A 27,900-nucleotide genomic window follows, 5' to 3' on the forward strand; every position below is an offset into this window, starting at 1 on the left:
GTTTTAAAGTGAGATACCTGGGTGGCTCAGTTGATGAGATCAACATAATCTTGATACTGAGTACAAGAAGGGAATATTATAAAGCAGTCTTTTCCATTATGCAAAGTTGTAAAAATACCCAAAAAATATATTAGAAAATTGAATTTAGCAATACAGAGGATAATACATAACAACTAAGAGAGGTTAATTTAATGTTTGAAAATCAGTATAATTCAGTATATTAATAGAAAAAGGCAAAACAATCTTTAGATGATCTCAATAGATGCAGAAAAAGCCTTTGAAAAATTTTGTTCCCATTCATGATGCAAAAAAGACTGTCGGGGCGCCTGGGTGGCTCAGTCGTTAAGCGTCTGCCTTCGGCTCAGGTCATAATCCCAGGGTGCTGGGATCGAGCCCCGCATCGGGCTCCCTGCTCCGCGGGAAGCCTGCTTCTCCCTCTCCCACTCCCCCTGCTTGTGTTCCCTCTCTCACTGTCTCTCTCTCTGTCAAAAAATAAATAAAATCTTTAAAAAAGATAAAAATTAAATTAAAAAAAAAAGACTGTCATTAAACTATGAATGGAAGGGAACTTTTAAAAATTCTCATAAAGAACATCTACAATGCTGTCTTTGTACTTCATACTGAGATATTGAAACCTTTACTCCTGAGATTGGGAAAAAGATAGGGATGTTTGTTATAAGCACTATTTTTCAGTATTGTAATGAAGACTATAGCTAGTGTAATAAGCCATGAAAAATAAATAAAAGTCATAAGGATTAGAAAGGAAGAGGTAAAATACTAATTATTTGCAGGCAAAAAATTAGCCATTAAAATAGTCATCAGTGGGGTGCCTGGCTGGCTCAGTTGGTAGAGCATTCAACTCTCAAACTTCAAGCCCCATGTTGGGAGTAAAGCTTAGCTTAAAAACTTTTCTTTTTTTTTTTTTAAAGACTTTGTTTGAGGGGCGCCTGGGTGGCTCAGTTGGTTGGGCAACGGCCTTCGGCTCAGGTCATGATCCTGGGGTCCTGGGATCGAGCCCCGCATCGGGCTCTCTGCTTGGCGGGAAGCCTGCTTCTCCCTCCCTCATTCCCCCTCCTTGTGTTCCCTCTCTCATTGTCTCTCTCTGTCAAATAAATAAATAAATAAAAATTTTTAAAAAAAGACTTTATTTATTTGAGAGAGAGAGAGAGCACAGAGGGAGAGCGAGAGGGAGAAGCAGACTCCGTGCTGAGCAGAGAGCCGGATGTGGGGCTGGATCCCAGGACCCTGAGATCATGACCTGAGCTGAAGGCTGACGCTTAAGTGACTGAGCCACCCAGGGGCCCCTGTAAAGCTTAGTTTAAAAAAAAAAAAAATTCATTAGTGATTACTCAATTAAATAGTCATTATTTGTAGACGATTGTATAATACATGGAAAATCCAAAATAATCTACAGACGAATTAGGATTAGTAAATGAATTCAGCAAGGTTACTTATACATACAAAGGTCAACATACAAATCAATTATATGTTTTTATATACCATAATAAAAAAAGAAATTAAAAGATTGTACCCTTTATAACAGCACTGAAAAATATTAATTACCTAGGATAAATTTAACAGAATGCATAAAACCTTTACACTGGAAGCTACAAAATATTATGGAGAAAAAATTAAAGACATCCTAATAAATGAAGTGATATACAATGTTGATGGACTAGAAGACTCTAGTTTGTAAAAATGTCAATTCTCTTAAATTAATGTATAGATTCATCCCAGTCCCTAGCAATATGACAAGCTGATTCTAAAATTTGTGTGGAAATGGAAAGGCCAAAATTAGCCAAAGTAATGTTGAAGAACAACACCAAAATAGGAGGATATACATTACCAGATATCAAGACCTATCAGAAAGCCACAATAATTGACAATGTGGTATTGGTGCAAGGATAGACAGATTGACCAATGAAGAATATAGAATGTCCAGAAACAGACCCACATATCAAGGTCACCAGATTTCTTACCTAGGTGACCCTGTAATGCTGTGGAGAAGAGGGATGATCTTTTCAATAAATGATCCTATAATTAAAATCCATAATTACAAAAATAACAAATTATATTAAAATCAAGGACACGTGTTAACCAAAATCTATTATTATAGAGCACTTGAAGGCAGGCCATGGAATGCAAAGAAGGTATTTATAAGACATATATCTGATAAAGGACTCAATTTAGATTATATCAGGTATTTTTTGCAAATTAATAAGAAAAGCACTCAAAAAAAAAATTGGAAACAGAATTGAACACAGCCTCCAAAAGAAGAAATTCCAATGTCCAATGAACATTGAGTCAACTTCATTATCAGAGAAATGCAAATTAAAACCGTAGTAAGATACCATACCATACTTACCAGGTTGGCTAAAGTGAAAAAAGATGGAAGGCAAAAAGTATTGGTAAATATGTGGAGCAACCCGAACTGGGGCTGGGAATGTGAATTAGTACAACCACTTTGCAAAACTGGTTCTGAACAAATTCATACCCTGTTTTACCTAGTTATTTCACTCTAGGGATAAACCTAAATGAAATCCCAAAAAGACATACTGTAATGTCCATAGCAGCATTATTTGAGTGGCCTTAAACTTGGAAGCTGTCTAAATGCCTATTGACTGTAAAATGGATAAATAAATTGTGTTATATTCACGTGATGGAATATAGATGGAATGAACAGACTACAATTGCGAATAACGTGGATGATTCTCGCAGTGATTTTTTGAGTGAATGAAGCCAGATATAAAAGCATATATACAGTCTAATTCCATTTATATAAAGTACCAAAGTAGGCAAAGTGGTTGTTAGCAGATTTGTACATTTGGGGTGGGGTGGACGTGACTGGAAGGAGACATGAGAAAGGTTTCTGGGATGTGGACAATGGTTTGTTTCTTGATCTGGGTGCCAATTACATGTTCAGTTTGTGAAAATTCATTGAGCTCTATGCTTACGATGTGTACTTTTCTCTGTGTATATCATACTTCAATAGGAGATATTTAAAAATGTAATGGTCTCTATGTTTTAAATTATTTCAGTTCTTGAGTGTGTCTTCTTATTGGCTCACAATTACCCAGATAGCTTCCAAGACTACTTCTAGCATTTGGCTGTCTTCCTTTGCTTTTCAGTTGACACTGGGGGCCAGCTGGAGCTGGAAGTTCAGTTTGAGAACTTAGTTGACCGGAGTGGGGAGGACAGGGAGGAGAAAGGTTAGAAGAAGAGGAGGAGGGAGGAAGAAGGGGAGAGTGATTGCATGTAGGGATGAAGGAAAACTTGTTCACTTGTGGGTATAACCTAAAGGAACCCCTGCAGGAGTTCACGAGGATTGATATGTGTAAGCATTTCTCTTTAATTGGAATTTCTTCTTCTTCTTCTTTTTTTTTTTTTTTAAGATTTATTTATTTAGAGAGCGCACACAAGCAACGGGAGGGGCAGAGGGAGAGAGAGAATCCTCAAGCCAACTCCTTGCTGAGTGGGGAGCCCCACGTGGGGCCCAGTTGCAGGACCCTGAGATCATGACCTGAGCTGAAATCAAGAGACAGATGCTCAGCCACCTGAGCTACCCAGGCACCCTATTTGGAATTTATTCTTAAAAAATTTTTAAAATCTCTGGAAGTAACAGCTAACAAAATTTAAAATAAATCATGAATTGTAAATTTGTTCATTTATTTACAAATGAATAAGGCTCATAAATAAGTGATAATTTGAATATGGTAACTGCTAACTTCTTACATCTCTTCTATTTTTTCTTTCCGTAGACACCAGTAGTCAAAAATCATAATTTGCTCAGCAAATTATTTTAATTTCTGAATCTCTCTATCCAGGGGCGCCTGGGTGGCTCAGTCAGTTAAGCATCTCCCTTCAGCTCAGGTCACGATCCCAGGGTCCTGGGATTGAGCCCCACATCGGGTTCCTTGCTCAGTGGGGGGTCTGTTTCTCTCTCCCCCTCTGCCCCTCCCCTTGCTCTTGTTCTCCAGTGTGCACGCTCTCTCTCCCTCTCTCCCTCTTTCCCTCAAACACATAAATAAAATCTTTTAAAATAAATAAATAAATCTCTATCCAGATTGAATATGGATTACTGAGACTATGGGAATCTAATTAATGAAGTTTTTCCGTAAGAAATTTTTTTATAAATTGTTTTTTCCCCTCAGGTGGTATGTTATTTTGTTACGATGTTTCAACCTATCAGAGTAAAGATGGCAAACCATTGAATCGACTGATGGCCAGTAGAGGGCGAAGTTTCAAGCAGACCTCACTTGCTCTAGTGCATGAGGTAGGTGCCTCCCCATGCTGTGTAACAGGTTCCTCTCTCTTTGTATGTTTAGGGGTTTCCCCCTTAAGTTTATGATCATGAAATTTAGTGTGTGTTCATTTTATTTTTTTCAAGGATTTTATTATTTATTTGAAAGAGAGATAGCAAGAGAGAGCATGAGGTAGGGCGGGGGAAGGAGAAGCAGGTTCCTCACTAAGCAGGGAGCCCGATGCGGGGCTCGATCCCAGGACCCCGGGATCATGACCTGAGCTGAAGGCAGACCCTTAACTAACTGAGCCACCCATGCACCCCTGTCAGTTGCTTTTAAAGGTAACCAAAATAGTTGACTCGATTGAATACTAAAATATTTGGAAGTGTTTCTGAAAGAAAGTAGCATGCTTTTCCCACTGCTCAGCCTTATTATTAGGGAGTAGTATGTAGGAATTTGGTTTATTTCATCATTGTTTAACTTGTATTGTTCAGAATAAATACCAGCTTATTATTTAAAGAAATAATCTTGCCTGTTTCTTGATTTGAATCCTTTACAAGTATGTAGGGCACCAGTGTTTATATATTTTGTGAATGTGGGGCATTAACAGTAAATAAAAGTGTTTAAGGAAAAAAACCCTCTGGTTTTAGTGTTTATTCTGTTCTTCCTTTAGGCTACCCTTTTAAAATAAAGTTATGTGGTGCCATGAGATGATTTGTATAAAGTCTGATTATATCATATTATAGCAACACCAGAGGGAAGAGAGAATCTGGAGAGTACGTGGGAAATGTGTGCTTTGGTGTTATCTTTTATTAAACATTTTACTACCGTTACTTATTCAGGTGTATATAAATTAAAATAAATGAATAACAAAGTATCATAGCAAAGAGGTTTATTTTATATAATTTAGACGTGGTAGGTTATGTACCACTTATAAATGAAGATAGGAGTTGTAAAACATTTAATGGTTTGATGTAAACTTAATTAGAGCTACTACAGTATATTTGTACTAAATCTCATTTTGGTGCGTAATTTATAAATCTTGGCATCACTAATTTGGCTGGATTATATGCTGCATTCTCTCTGTTGCCACCAGTAGCATATCCAGTTTTTAGAGATCTGTCTTTATCCTGTGCCACCCATCTTTCATATATTTAATTAGAGTTGCAGTTATGTAAATATTTGGTTCAAAGCCTTTTTTGTCTACTTCGGTGTCTTCGCTTAACTAAGGAGGGACTAAAGATCTGGGAGGAAAAGAGGTCTAATTTTATGAAAGAGAGAACATAGGTGATTTCTAGATTTGTTATCCTTAACAGCTTTTTACTTGCTATGGAGAAGGGAGAGATTTGGTGCCTTTTTGTGTTTTTAAGCTGTGTACCTAGGAGATTGAAGGATACTTAACCAAAGTGTTAAGTATTGGTGGAAAGCCGATTTTAGAAGTCACCATCAGAACAGAAACAAGAAAAAGTGTTAATATGAGGAGTAGCAGAAGGCAATCTAATAAGTTTCAGCAAATGGCATCCAAACTTATGAGGTGTGCCTTGGATATGAACAAAGTATTTGGGTTAAAATACTTGCTGCTTGTGTTGTAGAATGCCTAGAAAATTTCAAAGAGATGAGAAAATCATTATTTTAGGAGTCAGTTGGAAGATCTATTGGATAGAATTTTGTCGAATCTATGGTAGGATTTTAGTTTGGATTCATCTTGCAATTCATTTAAAAAAAAGGGCAGAGATAAAGAATGAGTCATACAATTTCTCAAACTAGGTGACAACAAATAATACGAGTTTTAAAATCTGGTTAATCAGAATAATTGCAATGATAATAGCTGATAGCCAGCTCAGGTTTCTTAAAAATTGCTATATATAGGGGCGCCTGTGTGGCTCAGTCGTTAAGCGTCTGCCTTCGGCTCAGGTCATGATCCCAGGGTCCTGGGATCGAGCCCCACATCGGGCTCTTGCTCCGCGGGAAGCCTCCTTCTCCCTCTCCCACTCCAACTGCTTGTATTCCCTCTCTCACTGTGTCTCTCTCTCTCAGAATAAATAAATAAAATCTTAAAAAAAAAATTGCTATATATATATATAAATTTAATCTCTACAGTAACACTGTTAGGTTGGTACTGCTAATGTGCTTGAGATCACAGAGCTCATAAGAACAGGAGCCTGGAAACTGAACCAGGCAGTGAGACTCAGGGTGATCCTTGAACTACCCTACACCATCCCAGGTTAAGCAGAGAGCATTTAAAAAGTATCTTTGGATCTTCCCAAGATGACTCTAGTATTTCCTTACTCTTCTCCTTGCTTCTGGTCTTTACTTTGTTGGGATCCTTCTGGTATTGTTGCAGGTGACATTTCTTCAAACTTATTTGGGTTCTCATTATTGCTTCTGAGTCTTTTTATTTTAAAAATTTCTGTCATGAGAGTTTCATTTGGTTTATTCACGCATCGATGGACCCTTGGGTTGTTTCCAGTTTTTGGCAATTATGACTCAAGCCACTATAAGCAATTCTCATATAGGTGTATGTGTGGACATCTGTTTTCATTTCTTTTGAGTAAATAAAGATGTAGGAGTGGGATTTCTAGGCCATATGATAAATGAATGTAACAAACTACCAAACTTTTCCTAGTGACTGTCCCATTTTGAGTACCCACCAGCAACGTAAGGGAGTTCCCTTTGCTCTGCCTCTTTGCCCATACTCCTCAGTTTTTTAAAAGCTAGCCATTCTCGTACATGGAGAGTGGTTTCTCTTTTGTGGTTTTGTGTTTCCTTAATGGCTGTTGATGTTGAGCATCTTTTTATGTATTTTTTTTTTTTTTGCCAGTCGTACCTTTTCTTCCATGAAGTATTCTGTTGTTTTGCCTGTTTTTTTTTTTAACCAGGTTTTTCTTTTCAAATGAGAGCTCTTTATATATTCTGGTATAAATTCCTTATTAGAAATGTGTTTTGCAAATGTGGTGTTTTATTGTTTTTGTTTGTTTACCAAATCTGTAACTTGTCTTTTTATTTCCTTGGCAGTGTCTTTTGAGGAGCAAATGGTTAGCTTTAAAGAATTCCCAGTTTATCAAAGTTTTCTATTCATAGTCCTTGTGTTCTGTCTAACCCGAAGCCTCAAAGATCTTGTTTTCTTTTTTTTCTCTTATATTTTCTTCTTTCTTTATTTTTTAAAAAATCGAGGCATAATTAATGTGCTATGAAACCCACTCATTTAATGTGTGCAGTTCAGTGGTTTTGCTATTCACAGTTGTGAAACCATCAGCACAATCCATTTTAGAATGTTTTCATCCCACCAAAAAGAAATTCTGTACCTACTAGCAAAAGACTCCCATTTCCCTCTTTCCCTAGCCTCCAGGAACCACTAATCTACTTTCTGTTTCTACAGTTCCTGTATTTTGGACATACCATGTAAATGGAATCATACAATATGTGGTCTTTTTGTCTGACTTTTTCACTTAGTATATAATATTTTCAGAGTTTATATATGCTGTAGCATGTGTCAGGACTTCATTCTTTTTTATGGCCGAATAATACTCCATTATGTGAATCTACCATATATAGGTTATCCTTTAGTTCCTTGATGATCTCCTGTGTTTAAATATAGAAGTTTTATAGTTTACGGTTTACATTCTAGCCTAGGATCTACGTGAGTTAACTTTTCATGTGATATGAGTTATATTTATTGAATATACTACCCTTTCTTTCCCGAGGCACCTCTGTAGAAAGTCATTTGTCCATATGTATGGGTCTACTAATTCTTTTTTTTTTTTTTTTTAAGATTTTATTTATTTATTTGAGAGAGTGAGAGCTAGAGAGAGCGAGACAGCATGAGCACACACACAGGGGAGGCAGAGGGTGAAGCAGACTCCCCACTGAGCAGAGAGCCCAAGGCGGGGCTCAATCCCAGAACCCCGGGATCATGACCTGAGCCGAAGGCAGATGCTTAATCGACTGAGCCATCCAGGCACCCCTGCATGGGTCTACTTCTGCACTCAGTTGTATTCTCTTGATCTATGTGTGTATACTTTAACCAAAACCACATAGCTTAATTACTGTTGCTTTATAAAAAGTCTTGAAATCAAGTAATACAAGTCCTCCAATTTTGTTGTTTTAAAATTTGGCTATCTCGGGCCTTTGGCTTTTCCATGTAAATTTTAAATCAGCTTTGAGAAACCACAAAAAAGCCTGCTGTAATTTTGGTTAGAAATGTATTGAATCTTGGGCGCCTGGGTGGCTCAGTTGGTTAAGCGACTGCCTTCGGCTCAGGTCATGATCCTGGAGTCCCTGGATCGAGTCCCGCATCGGGCTCCCTGCTCGGCAGGGAGTCTGCTTCTCCCTCTCCCACTCCCCGTTTGTGTTCCCTCTCTCGCTGTGTCTTTCTCTGTCAAATAAATAAATAAAATCTTTTATAAAAAAAAAAAAAAAAAAAAAAAAAAAAAAGAAATGTATTGAATCTGTAGATCAGTTTGGGAGAGAATTGGGATCTCACTAATAATGAGCCTTTCAACTCATTTATATATATCTTTCCATTAATTTAGGTCAGTGTTTTGTTTTATTACAAATCCTATGCATATTTTGTTAGATTTAATGAGTTTTGCATGTCCCTAAGTATTTTGATGCTACTGCATCAAATTGTTTTTTCGTTTGTCTTAATTTGCAACTGCTCATTGCTAGTATATAAACATATAATGGATACTTTTATATGACTTTACTAAACCCACTTACATATTCTTGTTGCTTTTTTGTAGCTTTTTTTTTTTTTTCTTGCCTGATTACACTGTATAGGGCCCTCCAGGATAGTGTTGAACTGGAGTGGTAAGAGCAGACATTTCTTATCTTATACACAGTCTTGCAGGAAAACATTCAGTGTCTTAACATTAAATATGATGTTATATTTAGCTTATTTTAGTATAAAGATTTTGTAGATATCCTTTATCGGGTTTGCAAAGTTTCCTCTTATTCCTAAATTGCTGAGGGTTTTTATCACAAACGGATGTTGAATTTTGTCAAATGTTTTGTTCTATGTCTATTCAGAAGATTGTATACTTTTCAGACTTGTTGATATGATGAATTATTTTGATTTGTCTAAGTGAACCCAGTCTTCATTCCTAGGAAAAACTCCATGTAATCGTAATGTATTATCCTATTGATATATTGCTGAATTTGCTTTGCTAGTAATATTTTTTTTTTAAAGATTTTATTTATTTATTTGAGAGCGAGAATGAGAGAGAGAGAGAGCATGAGAGGGGGAGGGTCAGAGGGAGAAGCAGACTCCCTGCCGAGCAGGGAGCCCGAGGCGGGACTCGATCCCTGGACTCCAGGTGTCATGAGGTATATTGTTCTATAGTTCCCTTTTATTGTCTTTGCCTGGTATGTTTGTGGAATGCTATCCTAATAAATAATTTTTCCTTAAATGTTTGGTGGAATTTTCCAGTGAAACCATCTGGGCTTGGCGTTTTCTTCAGGAATGTTTATAACTATGAATTCAATTTATTTAATATGTGAGTCTGTTCAATCTATCCATCTTCCCACTAATCCTGACGGGGGGTGTGTGGGTGGCAGCCTACATGACAGTTAGTGTCTGTCTTCTTCTGTAAAGTGTGAAGTTTATAAAATCATGGAGCTTGTTTCGTAGCTCCAATGCCTGGCATTCCTGGCTCATTAGCAGATACTTCATAGACCTTTGTCGAGTTAATGATTCGAATCCCTTTGAAACGTGGGTGTGCCTTAGAGTTTGTCTTTGCATTTAGTGTGATGGTTTCCTTTTTCCAGAAATGTTGTTATGAAGTTGATGGTGAATCTAATAATCATTGAGGTCTTACTAAGAAGTGACATTATTATAATTTGAATGGCTTTTATGTGTTGTTTTATGTCATTACTCATTTCTCTGCATAGATGTAGCCTTTCCTTCCTGCCAGAGATTACATATCCTTATAGGATACTCTATGGCCTTCCTAGTGCCTACAACTATAGGTGGGTGAGTGTGTGAATCGGGAAAAGAGCTTTGTTTTGAATGTCCTGAAGGCTCTGCTCTTCATATCCTGACGTATTTTGCTTTATGTAATTGTCAGTATTTCTCAAGGACTGTGTTCATTAAATCAAGTAATTTTCATTATGGAGAACTAGTTATTTAACCTGTGATGAATTCTTTTGGAGATTATTCTATTACCTTCTTTTTGAAAACTTTTTTTTTTAATTGGCTTTTCTTAAAGTGAAACTCTCCCGTGGGACTTTTAGAAGACTCGCAAATCTAAGTCTGCTTTGACTTTGACCTGACATACCAGAAGTTCTTTATAATCATTGCCCTGTTTAGATTTTTCTAAACCTGAAGTGCCCCGCCCCCCTTCTCTGCTCCTTTGAACCGGGGATAAGCAGGGTTCATTTCAGACCTACCAGGGCTTCTCCAGCCTCAAGTGAGGTCCTCTTCTGCTCTGATGTATAACTATACTTTCTCTTCCTGAGACTGACTTGATTCTTCTTGATAAGGAAGTTGAAGGTGAATGACAAGTTTCCTTCCCTGAAACTTGCTGCCTGTCTTGTCATCCTTCGGCATTTCTAACTCTGACGTGACACTCTCACCTAAATGGGATGATAGTGATTTGTCCCTGGATCAGAATGGCAGTCTTGCTTCATTATTTCCTCCATCTTTGGGTACATGCAAATCTTCCTGATCCTGCTGCTGCCCCCCAACCAGATTTCTGCCTCTGCATTAGGTAATGAGCTCTTTTTTCATGTTTATTTCAGCAAAACCGTATCTGGACTTATTGGCAGCACTATTCTGAATGAAATCTATCTTTTCCTTCCTTCCTTCCTTCCTTCCTTCCTTCCTTCCTTCCTTCCTTCCTTTTGTATTGATCATCATTTGATTCTTTTTGCCCTATAAATTAATTTTGTATTTCTTCTGCCTTCTGTGGATTTTTTTCCCTAGCTGCCCAGAAATAGGTGGGATATAACCAACCCATCATTTGAAATACAAGGAATATATTTGCCGTTTTCTTTCAGTTCCTTCTTTATTTAAAAACATATTTCTTAGGAAGAACGTGGAGTAGCATTAGCATTCATGCAATATGAAACAATTAGATGGAAATTCTGAATAGTAATTGGGAGAAGTAGTATCTGTGCTTATTACACATTCCCCTTAGAAAATACTGTGAAAAGTATGGTTTGCTGAATTTTAGAGACTCCATAATTACCATGTGATGTGAGTTGTTATGGTAACTGGGTTTTCCCCCCTCCTATTAAATAACAGAGTAAGTAAATGGTTGCTTGAGATGTGATTGAATTGTCGGCTTTCAAGCTAATGTTATCCTGATGGGGGAGGGGAGGAGAGATGGACTGAGAGCGAGAGGATGAGGGAGAGAAATTTTTAAATGTCCAGAAAGCACCCACAAAGAGATGAATGTCATTTTACTTTGAAAATTTGTCCTCTCCAAGCCCTCCCTCTTGTCCTTCAGTCACTATTAGTCAGGAGACAGGAATAACAAAATTATTTTTGTGCCACTAAGATTACTATTGACAGAAAATTGAAGGCTATTATATCTCACATATAAACAGTGGGACACTGAGTAGCTCTGGGTCTCTAACACTCAGTACAAATGGTTTTTCTTCTGGGAATGTGGGAGGAGTGTGTGTATGTAACAGACTGAATGTAGTAGCTCAGTGTTTGTGGGTCTGTATATCAACTGACATTAAATACTTTTATTCTTTTGATAATAAATACATCTGGGGAGCACAGAAATGTCTTTGTGAAATTGGGGTTTTAAAGTCAATAGCAAGCTCTTAGTTTACCTATAAATTTGTACATGCTACTCTACCTTGTTTCATTCTACTTTGACCTTCTAACAACCTCACCAAAGGTTATTTTACTCGATGCATAGTATTTAATGAAAGTCTGTTAAAATGGATGTTTTCTTATAAATGAGTAATCATATTTGTTACGATCGCGTAAGAGACAGAAGACACTACCAAATTTCTGGTCAGTATATTCTGAACAGAAGTTCATAGGTGGCCAGGTAGTTCCTTCAAGTAAAACACGTATCAGAGGAAACAAAATCTACTTTTTTATTTTTTCTTTCAGCATTTCCCTACATTTGTGAGTTGTGTTTCTAAGCGAGATACTTTCTTTTGAGCTACTATTTTAGGTATACTTGATTAGATCCTATAGGATACAAATAAAGTGTAGTGAGGAAACTTCAAAATATAAAACATATAACACCCACTTGAAAATACTGCTTTGTCACTCACTGTGGTTTTAGCTGGAATTAAACATTTCCTGGCCAGAACATTCTGGACATGCTTTTATCAAATTTCAAGTAACTGTGTCCTCAACAACTTGTGTTTGAGTTTAGCTGCATCTACTTAAAAAAGTTTTCTAACACTGGTTCTGGCGTGATTGAACGTTGAACATCGCAATTTTCTGTGATTGCTTGTTTATGATCGTGTAGTTTTCCCGTGACAAAATTTTGTGTTAAAGCAAGTACTGTACCTTTAATTTGATTAAACTCAGCAGCTACTTAATTGAACGCTTACGTGCAGAACCAATTATGGGTCCATGGGAGGGATTCTGAGATGAGTAGGACAGGACCTCTACCTTCAGGATTGTATGAGATTAGGGCACATAAACAAATAATCACAGATGGAATTGGTTGAATGTTACGGGAGAAGTCTGTAGCGTCCTGGAAGTATAGAGGTGGAAGAAATTATTTCAGTAAGTAGAGATGAGAGGAAGGCAGGGCATTCCAGGCAGTGAAAGTAGTGAGTGCAAAGGTCCTGTAGAGTATAGGACTGACTTGGGAATTGGTTTCTAACCCAATTCAGCCAGAATGCAGGTTAAATGAAAGAGAGGAGCAGGAAATCATCTGGGGAAATTGGTTGGGGATCTTGGCCAGCAGAGTTCTTACATGAGAACAAATTATTTCTTAAAGTAAATGGTGTGCTTTTGATTCTAGAAGGCTTTGAACATAGTACAAAAGAGTTTGGACTTTATTCTTTAATGAACCATCAAAGGTTTTTGAAAAGAAGTTCTGAGTTAATGGAAGAGTAGCAGCACCATTTAGGATGTATTAGGAGGAGGAAAGATTTTAGGCTGTTAGGAGATCAGTTAGGGGCCTCAGTACTCTAGGCAGGAATTAGGACTAAGCCAGTGAGGAAGAAAGTATGGAAAAATAGAAGAAACATTTCAGAAGTGGAGTTGGCTGTTGAGTTGGGGGGCAAGAAGGAAGTCCAGGATAAATCAGAAGTTTCACACCTGGGTGACTGGGATATCGATGTGTGATATTGATAGAAACACAAAGGATAAGAGGAAGGGTAGATTTTCAATGCTGATGGCAAGTGTACAGAGTGTAATAGATGGTGGGAAGTGAGGGTTTGAGGAGCATTACAATCTGAAAGTAGTGACTTTCAAACTCTGTATTTTTAATTTTATATGTATCAGGGTATAATATACATGCAGTTGATTTCTCCTCTCAGTACTTAGTTCTATGAATTTTTATATGTGAGCACATTCATGTAACCCGTACCCCAGTCAAGATAAGAACAGTTCTGTTGCCCTAAAAATTCCCCCATGCTCCTTTGTAGTCAGTCCCTTTTCTCTCCCCCTTCTTCTGAAACCACTGATCTAGTTTATGTCCTTCTAGTTAAAGTCATGTTTTCAAGAGTCCTGGGGACCACCACAAATAGGGGCGGATGATCAAGCGGGCTGACTACCAAGCCCCCAGCCCTTGTCCTCACTTCATCTAGACAAGTTTTGCCTGTTTTCTGTTTTATATATTGGGATTTCACTTAACATTTGGGGTGGGTGGAAAAATTAAATAGCTAAATATTCAAAAACTGTATTCTGCAGTGTTGCTGACACACTCTGAGCCACCGTTCTCTCTTATCCCGATTATTGCCTTGGCTGTGAGTAGGTGTCCCTGCTCTGACCTTTGCCCCCTATAGTCTCTTCTTAACATAGCAGTCAGCATGATCCTTTTATGCTATAGATTAGATTATGTCTTTCTTCTCAAAACCTTATAATGGCTCCCTCTTTACTAAGAATAAAGACAAGTCCTTGAGGGGTGCTTGGGTGGCTCAGTCAGTTAAGCATCTGACTCGTGATTTCAGCTCCAGTCATGATCTCAGGGTTGTGAGATTGAGCCCCATGTTGGGCCTTGTGCTGGGCATGGATCCTGCTTAAGATTCTCTCCTTTTACTTCTGCCCCTTGCCCTCTGCACCCGCGCGTACTCTCTCTCTCTCTCTCTCAAAAAAAAAAAGTCCTGAAAAGTGACCTAGACGTCACTTCCCTGTGTTCTCTGACTGCCCTGTTAATTTGCCGCACTTCTCTCTTGCTCACTCTGTCCATGCTCGTTGGTTTTAATTGGTTACCTCAAACAGGTTAACCACCCATGCCTCCACCTTGTCTGTGTGTGTTTTTTAACTGAGGTAAAATTCGCATAACATAAAATTAACCCTTTTCAAGCTTAAAGCATACAATTCAGTGGTATTTAGCCTATTCACAGTGTGCAAACCGTCACCTTTATCTAGTTCCAGAACACTTTCATCACCCTCCAGTGAGACCACGTGTATGTTAAACAATCACTTGCCATTTCCCCCTCCCTTCTTCCCTTCCCCTCTCCCCCCGCCCCCGACAATCACATCTATGGATTTACCTATTCTGGAAATTTCAGATAAATAGAATCATCTAATAGGTACCTTTCTGTCTGGCTTCTTTCTCTTTCACATAAATGTTTTCACAGTTCATCTACATCTAGTGTGCATCTGTATGCCATTCCTTTTTATGGTTGAATAATATTCCATTGTAGATATATTTTGTTCATTCATTCATTGATCACGTGGGTTATTTCCATCTTTTGGCTATTGTGAAAATGCTGCTTTGAGCATTCATGTACAGTGTTGGTGTATATGGTTTTGATTCTTTTGGGTATGTACGTAAAATTGGAATTGCTGGGTCATAGGCTAATTCTGTGTTTGGCTTTTTGAGGAATGACCAAAGCATATTCCATAGTAGCTGACCTGTTTTCCATTTCCACCAGCACTTCTCTGGGTTGTTATATCTTCATCGCATTCCAGTCTTTATTCAGGCTTCACCTTCTCAATGAGGTCTACCCTGACTTCCCTATTGAGTCCTGTAAAGTGTTCCTGTCCCTATCCTCCCCTCATTGTCCTCCCCCCCCATTCCCTACTCGTGTATATTTCTCTAAAATGGTCTCTTTTTTACGCACATGTGTAACGTTTCATGATACTTACTCCCTCTTATACCTAGAAACGCTTACTCTTCTCCAGATCATAGAACCTGCTCATGCCAGCAGTCCCTCAGACACCCGTAATTGCAAGGGTATGTGTAGATGAAGCAAAACTACATTCCACATCCATGAAAACTTGCTGCACAGTAGTTGAGAACCCTCATCCGCTGAGTAACAGGGTTACAAGTTCATTATTTGCAGTTATTTTGTTGATTGGATTTCCTTCAAAGACTTCTCAGAGTTTGGCAAATTATACATAATTTTCATGCTTTAAAAATGCTTACTGTATTTTTCAGCCTAGCAACATTAACCTGTATGGGTGGCTGTATATTGAATTAGAATAGCGTCCTAAAATGTGTTTTTGTTAAAAATGGTCAAGGAAGTCTCTTTTGCTGTGTAACACAACTGGAGTGTAAGGGCATGACTGATTTCAAGCTGTTTCCCTAAGTTTCTCTTCAGTAAAGGAAAGAGCAAGAGAGTGCATTTTTAAGGAGATTTATTCACAGCTAACTCCATAGAACACTGAGACTAGGTATAATCTCATAAACCATGAGGAGTTCAGGCTGGTGTGTAGGCTCAAGAGTTGGGCTGGGGGCGCCTGGGTGGCTCAGTTGGTTAAGCGACTGCCTTCAGCTCAGGTCATGATCCTGGAGTCCCTGGATCGAGTCCCGCATCGGGCTCCCTGCTCGGCAGGGAGTCTGCTTCTCCCTCGGACCCTCCCCCCTCTCATGTGCTCTCTCTCTCATTCTCTCTCTCTCAAATAAATAAAATCTTAAAAAAAAAAAAAAAAAAAAAGAGTTGGGCTGGGTCCCCGCTCCCACCTTCAGATGTGGTTGGAGCGGCAGCGGGAGGATTAGCTTTAACCTTCAGTTTATAACCTTTCAAATAGGTTTCCGGGCATAAATGCTTTTGTTCTTAGAAGCTCAACGTTTGATTTGCTCATTTTCCTTTACATTTTTTTCCATAATACTTTCTTTTTTTTTTTTTAACTCAGGTTGAAGTGGTAATTGCCACTGTTGTCCTTCCAAAAACATTCAGTGCTCTTTTTACCCATAGACTGAGACTGTGGATATTCTCAGTAGTGCAGTGATATCCATGGATTATTTGTCAGGAAAATATTGAAGTATTTTGAGGGTGTGAAGTAAGAGAGGAAAGTTGGTTGTGGTGTTTGAGTGTTCTTTCTGTTAAATCCAGGTCTCAAAATAGGATTTTTTTTTTAAGAGGGGAAGGGCAGAGGGAGGGGGACCGAGAGAATCATAAGCAGGCTCCACACCCAGTGCGGAGCCGGCCGGACGCGGGGCTCCATCTCAGGACCCTGAGATCATGACTGGAGCCAAAGTCAAGAGTAAGATGCTCAACTGACTGAGTCACCCAGGAGCCCCAAATTGGACTTGAGAGTTAATGTATTTTATGAAACAGAAATAGAATTGATAGGAAACTGCCCCACATTTTGGAAACAGAGAGCAGGGCCGAAGGCCGATTAATGCCTCTCCAGCTGGAAATGTGGCCTCGGTTGTAGTGTGCTTCCCAGATAATGAGAGAGGAAACAGGAACTGGTGGGCCTGTTCCTTCAAGGATTTTTGTTGACCTATTGACAAGGGTCTCCCTACCCTACTCGATACAGTGAGTACTTAATCAGAAAAAGAAGAAACCTGTCCTTAACGATTTTTTTAAAGTTCATTTCATGGTACGAGTATCTTTTTCAGACTCTCCGAGTATCGAGGTGTTTTGTTTTTTTTTTTTTTTGAGAAAAGCAGTGCTAGGATGAGAAGTGATAGATAGCAGACAATTAACTTTCTTTGTTCTTTTTATTCCCATAGGTTCCTCCTAATTTCGCCTGATAATCTATTTGTGCTCCTTTCTGACTCTCCCACTGGAAAGCTCTTTGCAGACACACACTGATTGATAATCCTCATAACCTTTCATAGTACCTTATGTGTGGTAGACCCGCACGAGGACTAGGATTACAGAAAATTCCAGAGGCCCTGGGAAGCAGCTGCATTCAGAGCGGCTGTTCTCTTCCCTCTCACCAAGCCCTTGAGAAAATTAATTCCCATAGTACAGTAAGATCTCCTTACACACCCTAGTTATCATGATTCTGGGGTCATTATATAGAAATTTGTCTTTTTGGCTGTTTGTTTTTTGTTTTTGTGTGCGTAGGACCCCGACTACAGTTATAGTTGTTTGGGTTTAGATGAGATGAGTTACAGGAAATGTGAAATGTGATGCACTGTGACTGTTTTTCGTGAGCGATCTTTCTTTAACAGAAGCAGACCTTGGGAAGATTTGTTGCAAGATAGCCTCATACTAATAGGTAGAAACAGAAATGACTATGAAAACCAGATGTTTTGTCTGGGCCTCTCTTCAGAAACAGGGCTTCAGCGTCGGCATAGATCATTTTTCTCTTGTTTACCCACACTGATTAAAGGGCATTTATCTAGTGGTGTGCACTCATTTGCATCTCTGGCCCTCATGGTTTCTACACAATGTGATATTTCTGTTGGCAATTGAAGTTTATTACTTCAGAAATTGTCATCATGGAAATCCATGATGTGAGCAGTATTTATTTTTATTTAAAATGACTAGGGGCATTTGCTAGACAATACCTAGTTTCCTAACATTGGCAAGAGGCTTCACAGAGTTGGCCCCTCATTTTCAGAGATACATTTGTATTACACATACATCTTAACTTGTGATTACTGTAGAATTCTATTTGCTTTAATTTAGAAAATTCCAGGCTTATTTTATTTTGTCTTGACGCGACTCTAAACTCTTCTCCTTTGAAAATAGCTGGAAGATCTTATTTGTGGTTCCGATCCTAGACTGATTTGGTTTGTTTTAGAATCTAAATCATTTAAATGAAGGGAAGGGGGGAAGGAATTCTATTCTGTTTTAATACCACAGAGTCTAACTTATGTTGTGGTCCGTTTTCCCCACAGGTTCACATCCAGCTTTCCGAGTGGCACCGGGCAATCTTTCTGCCACCGGCCTGGCTTGCATATATGAGTCGAGCTTATCATGCCATTTTACAGGTAACGAAACCATAGGATCGGGTGCTGTAGGGGAGTGTCTCCTTCGGATCTCAAATTTTACTGCACATATGGATTTAATATAAAAGCCCTTAGGAAAATAGCACTATCAAAAATGCAGTGCTTGGGGCGCCTGGGTGGCTTAGTCAGTTAAGCATCTGCCTTCAGCTCAGGTCACGATCCCAGTGTCCTGGGATCGAGTCCCGCATCGGGCTCCCTGCTCAGTGGGGAGTCTGCTTCTCCCTCTGCCTGCTGCTCCCCCTGCTTTTGCTCTCTCTCTCTCTCCCCCTCTCTCTCTGACAAATAAATAAGTAAAATCTTTTTTAAAAAATGCAGTGCTTATTTTTGCTCATAAAAGACTGTGAGTTGCGCACATAACTGTGCTTACATTTTCGATGTCCTCCATCTGTGGCCCGTCCAGAGCCCCCTCTTGGGTGCTGTTCTACACCCCGCTGCTTTCTGAGACCTCCTAGATGTCCCAGGTGTCCTGTGGCTGTCCCACAGCGCCTTGACGTACACAAGTCCCAGACTGAGCTCACCGTCTGCCCCCACACCTGCGCCTCCTCAGGCTGCACCTGTTTACAGCTTCAGCCTTATTATCTCTTAATCCTTCTCCGGAATTGTACATTTCAGTCTTGCTAAATCTCTCTGTTGTCAAACTCAGCACGTCTTCCCTAACCTCTCGACTTTTTACACACCGTTCCTTCTGCTGTAGGCACTGCCATTCTGTCTTTGCCCACCTGATTTCTGCCGGTTTTTTTAGAGTGTTTTATCTGGGAAGGCACCTACCTGTGGGGCCCACCCCCCAAAACTGAATTATATGCCCCTCTTTTGTGCTTTCTTAGAATCCCTGCTTCCCTACCACCCCCACCCCCCGGCTTTTTTTAAGATTTTATTTTATTTTCAAATTTTTTTTAGTAATCTCTACACCCAACGTGGGGCTGGAACTCACAACCCCAAGATCAAGAGTCATGCCCTCTGCTGACTGAGCCGGTCAAGCATTCCCCATGCTTCCTGTTTTGAAGCCCTTATCACCTTAGATATTTGTCTGGGGCCCTTTGGTTGTCTCTGCTCCTTAAAGCTAAGAGCTGTGTTTTCTTCCCTGCTGTCGCTCTAGAACGTGGCATAGTGTCTAAAACATAGTAGGTGCTCCGTAAATAAATGAATTATACTCAATTTGACTTCATTTAATCCAGTAATACTAAAAGTCGTAGTTGGTGGATTTTGAAATTGGAAAATTTGGGGTCCGTGTGGGAATATACAAACAGTTAACAATATAAGGAAATGACTAACCAACCTTTGTTCCAAGCTTAAAATTCATTTTTAAGGATGATAAAAAAAAATCTGATGGTACTTAAGTTTTAATTTATGGCCCAGAATAGGATTTTCATGGAATCTCAGGAAGTGTGGTGTTACGGTTAAAGGTAACAGCTGTCCTAAAAGACGGAACGGGAAGGAGGAGTGGGTGGGAGGTGAGCTGGGGGTTCGGGAAGGAATGACTAAGCATCTTAGCATTGGTGTTCTCGTCTTAAATTAAAACTTTGTTGCAGCATATTTTATTGAGTCTAGGATTTATAAAGCAGTGATGCATCTTTGGAGTTTCTGACTCATTGGAACTGAGTAGGGGACCAGGAACTTCCATGTTTACCAAGCTGTGAGGTCATTTTAACATAGTCTGTCAACTACACCACCACATTTTAGATGGCTCCCCAAACTACACTGGAATTCACATCTTAAAGATGTCCTTCTAGAACCTTTGTTCCCTTTGGCTCACCTTTATGCGTTTTGTTCTAGGTGGCATGTGGGCACTCGGTTTGGAACAGGTGCGTGAGTGAAGGAATGTGTATTACTCATACACACCCTTAACCAATTATAGTTCTTAGTCAAGAAGAGTGAGATTGCAAGTCAGAGTATGCATTTTTTCTCACATCTGTTTGACTGGATGTGATTTTGCAGTCCTTTCCTTCAGCAAATATTTATGGACCACCTTTCACTGGCCAGGTGTGTGGGATGCGGAAGGAGAATAAAGCACTCCTTCCTCTCTGTGAGCTCCCGGTCCAGTGCGGGAGACTGACATGTCCACCAGCAATTTTAAAACAACCTCTTTCGGGCTTTAATAGAGGATGTACAAAGTACTTTGGCTGCCTGGAGAAAGAAGGCAAGAATAACTCCTCCTGCAGCATGAACTGAGAATTTTATTTAGCTCCTAGCATAAGGAGGCTAAACCGAACAGCATGATGGTATAACTCATGCAGGTGACTTGCAATCGGTTAAAAAAAAAAAACAAAAACCTCCAGTTATTTTTTTATAATAAGAGCTACCATTATTGAACAACTAGCGTGTGTCCAACACTTAGCATGTATTATATCAATGAATCTTTACGGAAACCCTTTGAAGTGAGTGTTGTTAACCGCAACGTATGATGGGATTCCAGATGCAAAAGCGGGGTTAGCTAGGAAAGCAAAGCAACAGTGCAAAACCCAATAGTCACAATTGTTGGGCTCCTGGGAAGGAACGGGGAGTTCCTCTGCTTTGTCTGTCCGCAGAGCCTCAGCCTTTTCCAATGCGGCACACACTTCCCCTGGCACTATCATTAGTCATAAAAACAAATAATGCAAATTGGTTTACTTTTTAAAAGGCTAGATCTATTTACGAAAAGCCAGCTGAGTATTTTGACTAATGTAGGTCAGTTACTCTGCCTTTCTACTGTTGTAGATGCTAATGTGCCTCTTTGCTTATTTATCATTTAAAACCCTTTTTACTTTGGATTTCTCCATTCCACTGAGAATTGGTGACAGTAGAAAGGAAACTCAGAGTATAGACTCTAAGAAGATTTTCGGTATCATTTAAAAGTACAGGAAAGCTTTTTAGGGAATCACTATTTGAAAGCACACTGATGCATTTTAATTGAGTTTTTTAAAATGAGCCCACACACTTAAACCGAATTTATGGTATCTTAGAAGAATTAGAGCAACTGCCAGACTCCTTGTCTATATCAAGACTTTCTGTCCTGGAGGATCCTCGTCTATACAAGAGTTACAGTTACTTCCATCTGGTGCTAGACATATTTTGTAGCATTAAACCAGAGGATCATTTAGAGGAGGCATGTTTTATTCAGTTAAGCCTAGGAGACATGTGGAAAGATACATGCTGCATTATTTCCTGGAGGTTGATTATGATGTGAATAAGTTTGAGATCTGACCAGGACCAGTGGCTTTAGCTTGGGCATCTGCTTCCAGCCTTATCTAATTTTTCCACAAGAACGTCAGAATTTGGATTTTAGGCGTATCAATGTGCTTGACGTGGGGAGGTATTTGGCTTTCTTCCCGTTAAGATGGAAAAACGCAGATAGATACCAGTTGATTGACAGTTCAGTCTTATTTTGATAAGGAGGCCTCTCCAGTCATCTTTGCTTCAGTGCCCGTGTGGGATGCCGAGTTGGTTAAGGCCTCCAGACTTTGTGGAAAGCTCTCTTGTGAATATGACCTCAACCTGGAGAGAGGACTTAGAAAGCAGGTTGACTGCAGACATTTGCTTCCTGATTGGGTCAGCTGGCTGTAAAATAATCTGAAATCAAAACCAGGGGCAAGAATTGCAACCCCAGTAGATTTCTCTCTGATCGTTTGTAGGAGTAGTTTGCTCTTAACGTCTACACCTTTGGAGCTAGGTGAAATTGCTCACTATAATCAGCAACCTCTTGGTTATATAGACTGGAGATTAAAAAAAAGAAAGGTAAGAAGGATAGGAATAATTGGAAATATGAATTATTGGAATTATTAGAATATTAGTCCAATAAATAATTGGAATCTACAGGCAATCCAAAAATCTCAATTCAGGTGATCATTTCAGCCTTTTTCCTCCCGGTGAGTGCTGTCCCCCCCTTAATCACAGAAGCCAAGGTGACAGAGATGGGGGCCACCATGACCAACACACAGAGACTCTGGGGGCACAGTGGGTCTGAATAAATAGCCTCACACGGACTGGGTAGAAAGGGGGAGGGAGACATTCCAGAAGAGGGGATTGAGAGGAGCAAGAGATTTTGGAAGAAGAAATAAGAAATTTACTTAGCTATGTCGATGGTTGTAGTGGGTTATGGCTATAGGAGAGATTAGGAACATAGGCCTTCTCAATAGGCTGCACGTATACTGAGCTCTTTTTGTTTTTTGGTTTATTTCTAAGCAGATTTTGAACCTTTTCATTTCCTCCTGCTTATCCTTTTTGGAAAAAACATTATGGCAAGTAAATGTTCCTAGGAGTAAAGAGGCCTACTTTAAGAAGCATAACTAACAGGGATAGGCAAGAAATATTGTTTTCTAGTTTGCCTATCCCCCTGGGAGGTCAGTATCAGTAGTAATAAGTATTAATATTAATGTCTTGCCAGTTTGTTCACCTCTGATACCTTGCTCCAGGAGACAGAGGGGAGAATGAAAGGGTAGGATTCTTTTTTTTTTTCTTCCCTTTTTTTTTTCCCAAAGATTTTATTGATTTATTTGACAGGGAGAGACACAGTGAGAGAGGGAACACAAGCAGGGGGAGAGAGAGAGGGAGAAGCAGGCTTCCCGCGGAGCAGGGAGCCTGATGCGGGGCTTGATCCCAGGACCCTGGGATCATGACCTGAGCTGAAGGCAGACACCTAACGACTGAGCCACCCAAGCGCCCCAGGATTCTATCTTTGAAAACACGGAGATGGGGACGGATATAAGTGAAGTAAATGGAAATTCTGAAGGATGCCCATCAAATCTCAGAATGCCTGAGCTGGTTAGCCCCAGGGCACTGTGGGCTGGAAGTTGCACTAAGTACAAGGACCCCTTACACTGATGGACTGTTTTTGCCTTCAGTGGGCTCGCAGGCTGGTGGTAACTGAGGGTTTATAGATATTCATGAGAGATCATTTCATAAGAAGATGATAAAGTGAGGTGGGATTTTTGTTGTTGTTATTAACAATAAACCTGGTATGGTAGCTATTTGTTATCAGCCACCATACTAAATAGACACTTCTCCACATGATTTAGCATGGAGCTCTAATGCCGTGAGATAGTTGTTAGCTGCATTTTACAAATGAGGAAGTTGAAGTATAGAGAGACGATGTAACTTGTCCGAATTTACACGGCAAGTCAGTGGAAATGGCCTTGGGTCAAGGCATTCTGATTCCAGAGCCCACATCCTTAACCCAGCAAACTGTATTGCTTCCCTCTCTACAGTTTATATGGAGATATAATTTTCTCCTGTGGAACATACCTTGGGACTCTACTTTTCATTTTGTTTTATTATTATTTTTTAAGTAAGTTCTACACCCAGAATGGGGCTTGAACTCACAACCCTGAGATACTGAGCCAGCCAGGCGCCCCCATATCTTAGAACTCTAAAATCAGTAAGAAAAAGACAACCAGTAGAAAAATGGACGCACGGGGGCAGCTGGGTGGCATAGTGGATTGAGTGTTGGATTCTTGGTTTCAGCTCAGGTCTTGATCCCAGGGTCATGGGATGGAGCCTCATGTCAGGCTGTGCGCTCAGCACAGAGTCTGAATTTCTTTCTCCCTCTCCCTCTGCTGCTCCTCCCAGTTCTCTCTCTCTCAAATAAATAAATATTTAAACAGAAAAAAAAAAAAGAAAAATGGACACAGTAGGAAATCTAAGTCAATAAACATTTGAAAATATTTTCAATCTCACTGATAAACAGTGAAATGAACATTAAAGCCATAATAAACACTTTTTCACATTTGCCAGAATAGTAGAAATTCATAGCCTGACAACTCCAAATGTTGATGAGAATGTGGAGTAGCTAGAACTTTTATTTTCACTGCTAGTGAGAACATAAGCTGCACAACCACTTCTGAAAATGGTGTGGTATCACTCAGTAACACAATACACAGTAAGTTCGGGCGCCTGGGTGGCTCAGTCATTAAGCGTCTGCCTTTGGCTCAGGTCATGATCCCAGGGTCCTGGGATCGAGTCCCACATCGGGCTCCCTGCTCGGCAGGAAGCCTGCTTCTCCCTCTCCCACTCCCCCTGCTGGTGTTCCTGCTCTCGCTGTCTCTCTCTCTGTCAAATAAATAAAATCTTTAAAAAAAAAAAAACAAAACCCTGGCTCTGCCTATACCTAAAAAAAAAAAAAAAAAAGAAAAAAATACACAGTAAGTTCTCATCCAGTTTAGGGCTCATCAATAAACCAGTCTTTTCTCTTTTCCTTTCCTTTCCTTTTCTCTTTTCTTTTCTTTTCTCTCTTCTCTTCTCTTCTCTTCTCTTTCTTATTTTATTTATCCATTTGAGAGAGAGCGAGAGAGCAAACAAGCATGGTCGGGGGAAGAGGGAGAGGGAAAAGCAGACTCCCCACTGAGCAGGGGGCCTGATGCTGGGCTCGATTCCAGGACCTTGAGATCATAACCTGAGCTGAAATCAACAGTCAGATGCTTAACTGACTGAGCCACCCAGGTGCCCCAAAACCAGTATTTTAAGTACATTTAAATAATGTAATTGCTTAAAGACTAGAGGGGAAAGGAGCTTCAAAATAATCCTGAGTGTAAAAAAATAGGAAAATAAATATCTGAGAGTTTTGGCCTTATTTTTTTATTTATGTTTTTATTATACTTCTACTTTTATTGTGTGTAGAAGTTGAAAATTATGGTGTCAACTTTTATAAATTCAAGAAATAAAAATGTGCAGATGTTTGAGAATAACTTTGGTTATATATTACCCGAATCTTAAGTGTTTTATGATCATCCTCATTTTCTACCATTCTGTTCAAGTAGTGGTGCCCAGGCCCCAATCTTGGTATAGTGTCTGTTAAAATTATCATTATGATAGGGGGGTGGGAGGATGGGTTAGCCTGGTGATGGGTATTAAAGAGGGCACGTTCTGCATGGAGCACTGGGTGTTATACACAAACAATGAATCATGGAACACTACATCAAAAACTAATGATGTAATGTATGGGGATTAACATAACATAATAATAAAAAATAAAAATAAATTATCATTATGAAAAAGGGGATTTTTTGTTTGTTTTTTAACGGGATCAATGGAATTCAAATCTGCTTTTAATTGATATCCCAAAATGAAGTGCTATGCACTAAATTTCTCAAATCTACAGCTGCTCCAGGATAAACTTCTTTAGTGAGTGTTGAAATACCTGAGTGGTGATATAATTCTCTCTCCTCACACGTTCTTTTTTAATAATCTAACATTTTATTAGGAACACTGGTGGCCAATGGGTAAAGGCTACATCGGTTATCAGTGTTTTACAAAGAAATGCTAAGATCGTTTCAGCCATAGGGTTTGCATGCCGATTTATGCTGTGTGTCCTGCAGGGCAGGACAGGAGAGCTGGATTTGCAGTTGAAACACGGGAAAGAAGGACCCGAGGAGGTGCAGTACAAAAAAGGCACAGCCTGGCTCTGGTAAGGGGATGGCGACCCGCTGCTCATTGCTCCTCATGGGAAATGAACGATGAGGGGGGAGGGGCCCACTGTTTACAGCATATATACACACACACACACATACACACACACACACACACACAATGGAATATTATGCAGCCATCAAAAAACCCGAAATCTTGCCATTTGCAACGATGTGGATGGAACTAGAGGGTATTATGCTAAGCGAAATAAGTCAATCAGAGAAAGACATGTATCATATGACCTCACTGATATGAGGAATTCTTAATCTAAGGAAACAAACTGAGGGTTGCTGGAGGGGTGGGGGGGTGGGAGGGATGGGGTGGCTGGGTGATAGACATTGGGGAGGGTATGTGCTATGGTGAGCGCTGTGAATTGTGCAAGACTGTTGAATCACAGACCTGTACCTCTGAAACAAATAATACATTATATGTTAAAAAAAAAAAAAAGAATAAGATAGTAGGAAGGGAAAAATGAACGGGGGAATTCGGAGGGGGAGACGAACCATGAGAGACTGTGGACTCTGAGAAACAAACTGAGGGTTCTAGAGGGGAGAGGGGTGGGGGGATGGGTTAGCCTGGTGATGGGTATTAAAGAGGGCACGTACTGCATGGAGCACTGGGTGTTATACGCAAACAATGAATCAAAACTAATGATGTAATGTATGGTGATTAACATAACATAATAAAATAAAATAAAATTAAAATAAAGGTTTATGTGGGGAATTTTAACTTATATACATGCCCGAAGGTGAAGAGCCTGAATAGGTGGATTTTCCAGGTCTAACAAGTAGAGCTTTATTCAATGAATTTTAATAATTTTTAAAATAGTTTTCTAAAGCAGCGCAAAAATGGGTTGCTTTTCCCTTTTCCCCCTTGTAACGGATTATTTCATATGCTTTCAAAGGAAAAATTCTGTTTTCTCACTCAATACATTGCCTTCCTAACAACTTCCATTTAATCAAGGAATACCACTCTACTCTACTCCCGTGCAGGGTGGGGACCCCCTGCCAAGACATCTTCATTATTAGGAGTACCTTTAAGGCATCAGGGTTTTAATTTTTTTGGCAGATGTCCCCAGGTGAATTCCCACTGTATTAGCTAGAAATGTGTAAATGCTGGCACATTGAAAGCAATTTAAATTGTTACATGGGTTAGGAAGAATACCTTGTCAGATTAATGTGGCAGCAACCTAAATCTAGGTAAAGTGCCTAGAATCTAAATTGCTTTGCCTGTAGCCACCAGGTTTCTTAAATCTAAAAATCTATTCAAAGCTTACTGGAGTTTAGGTTTTTGTTTACTGCTTGGCATTTGTAGAAAAGCAGGTGTGTGCATGTATGTATGTTTAAGTAATTCTATTCTAAATTGCATTTTCTAGATTAACTTTCAAAATAGCAACACAGTTTAAAACATTAGGACATGGAATTTAAGATTAGAGGTTAAGAATTTGAATTTTGCTTCCTCTTTGTGATTCTCTTTTACATATAATTTGAGGTTCATCTTCTAAAAATGATCATTTGGTAGGGTAGGGTATGTATATTGGCTGTATTCTCCAAAATAGAGAGAGAGAATGAAGAATGTGTGACAGAAAGATGGGCATCCAGGATAACTCCAAGATTTTGACTGTGAATAACTAAAAGTATGAACTTCCCATTTACTGAGTTGGGTAAGACAATAGAAAACCAGGCCTGTGTAGGGTAGGAATCAGGTTTGGGACTTGCTAATTAGACCTCCAATTTAGAGATATCACGTAGGTCATTGACAATATGAGTGTAGAGTTTGGAGATGAGATCAGGGCTGAAAATATAAATTTGGGAATTACCAACATATCAACTGCATTTAAAATCATGGTGCTGGATAAGATCACCTAAGGAGTAAGTAAAGATAGAGAAAAGGTCAGAGGACAGAGCCCAGAGCAGTTCAACATTTAGACATGGGGCAGATGAAGAGGGAACCAATAAAGCACAGGGAAAAGCAGTGGTCAGTGATGTGGGAAGAAA

At 39.5% G+C, this 27,900-nt stretch overlaps 1 protein-coding gene across 1 annotated transcript in view; it reads left to right on the forward strand.

The window, feature by feature from the left end:
- FOCAD (focadhesin) overlaps positions 1-27,900 on the forward strand; it is a 282,029-nt gene that overhangs the window by 178,155 nt on the left and 75,974 nt on the right. Inside the window, exons 21-23 of the mRNA XM_044920455.1 lie at positions 4,152-4,273; positions 18,416-18,508; positions 25,813-25,901. Coding sequence (XP_044776390.1) covers positions 4,152-4,273; positions 18,416-18,508; positions 25,813-25,901 — 304 coding nt within the window. The remainder of the gene's footprint in view (positions 1-4,151; positions 4,274-18,415; positions 18,509-25,812; positions 25,902-27,900) is intronic.

This window comes from Neomonachus schauinslandi, chromosome 13, assembly GCF_002201575.2.
Source record: "Neomonachus schauinslandi chromosome 13, ASM220157v2, whole genome shotgun sequence".
Taxonomy (NCBI): domain Eukaryota; kingdom Metazoa; phylum Chordata; class Mammalia; order Carnivora; family Phocidae; genus Neomonachus; species Neomonachus schauinslandi.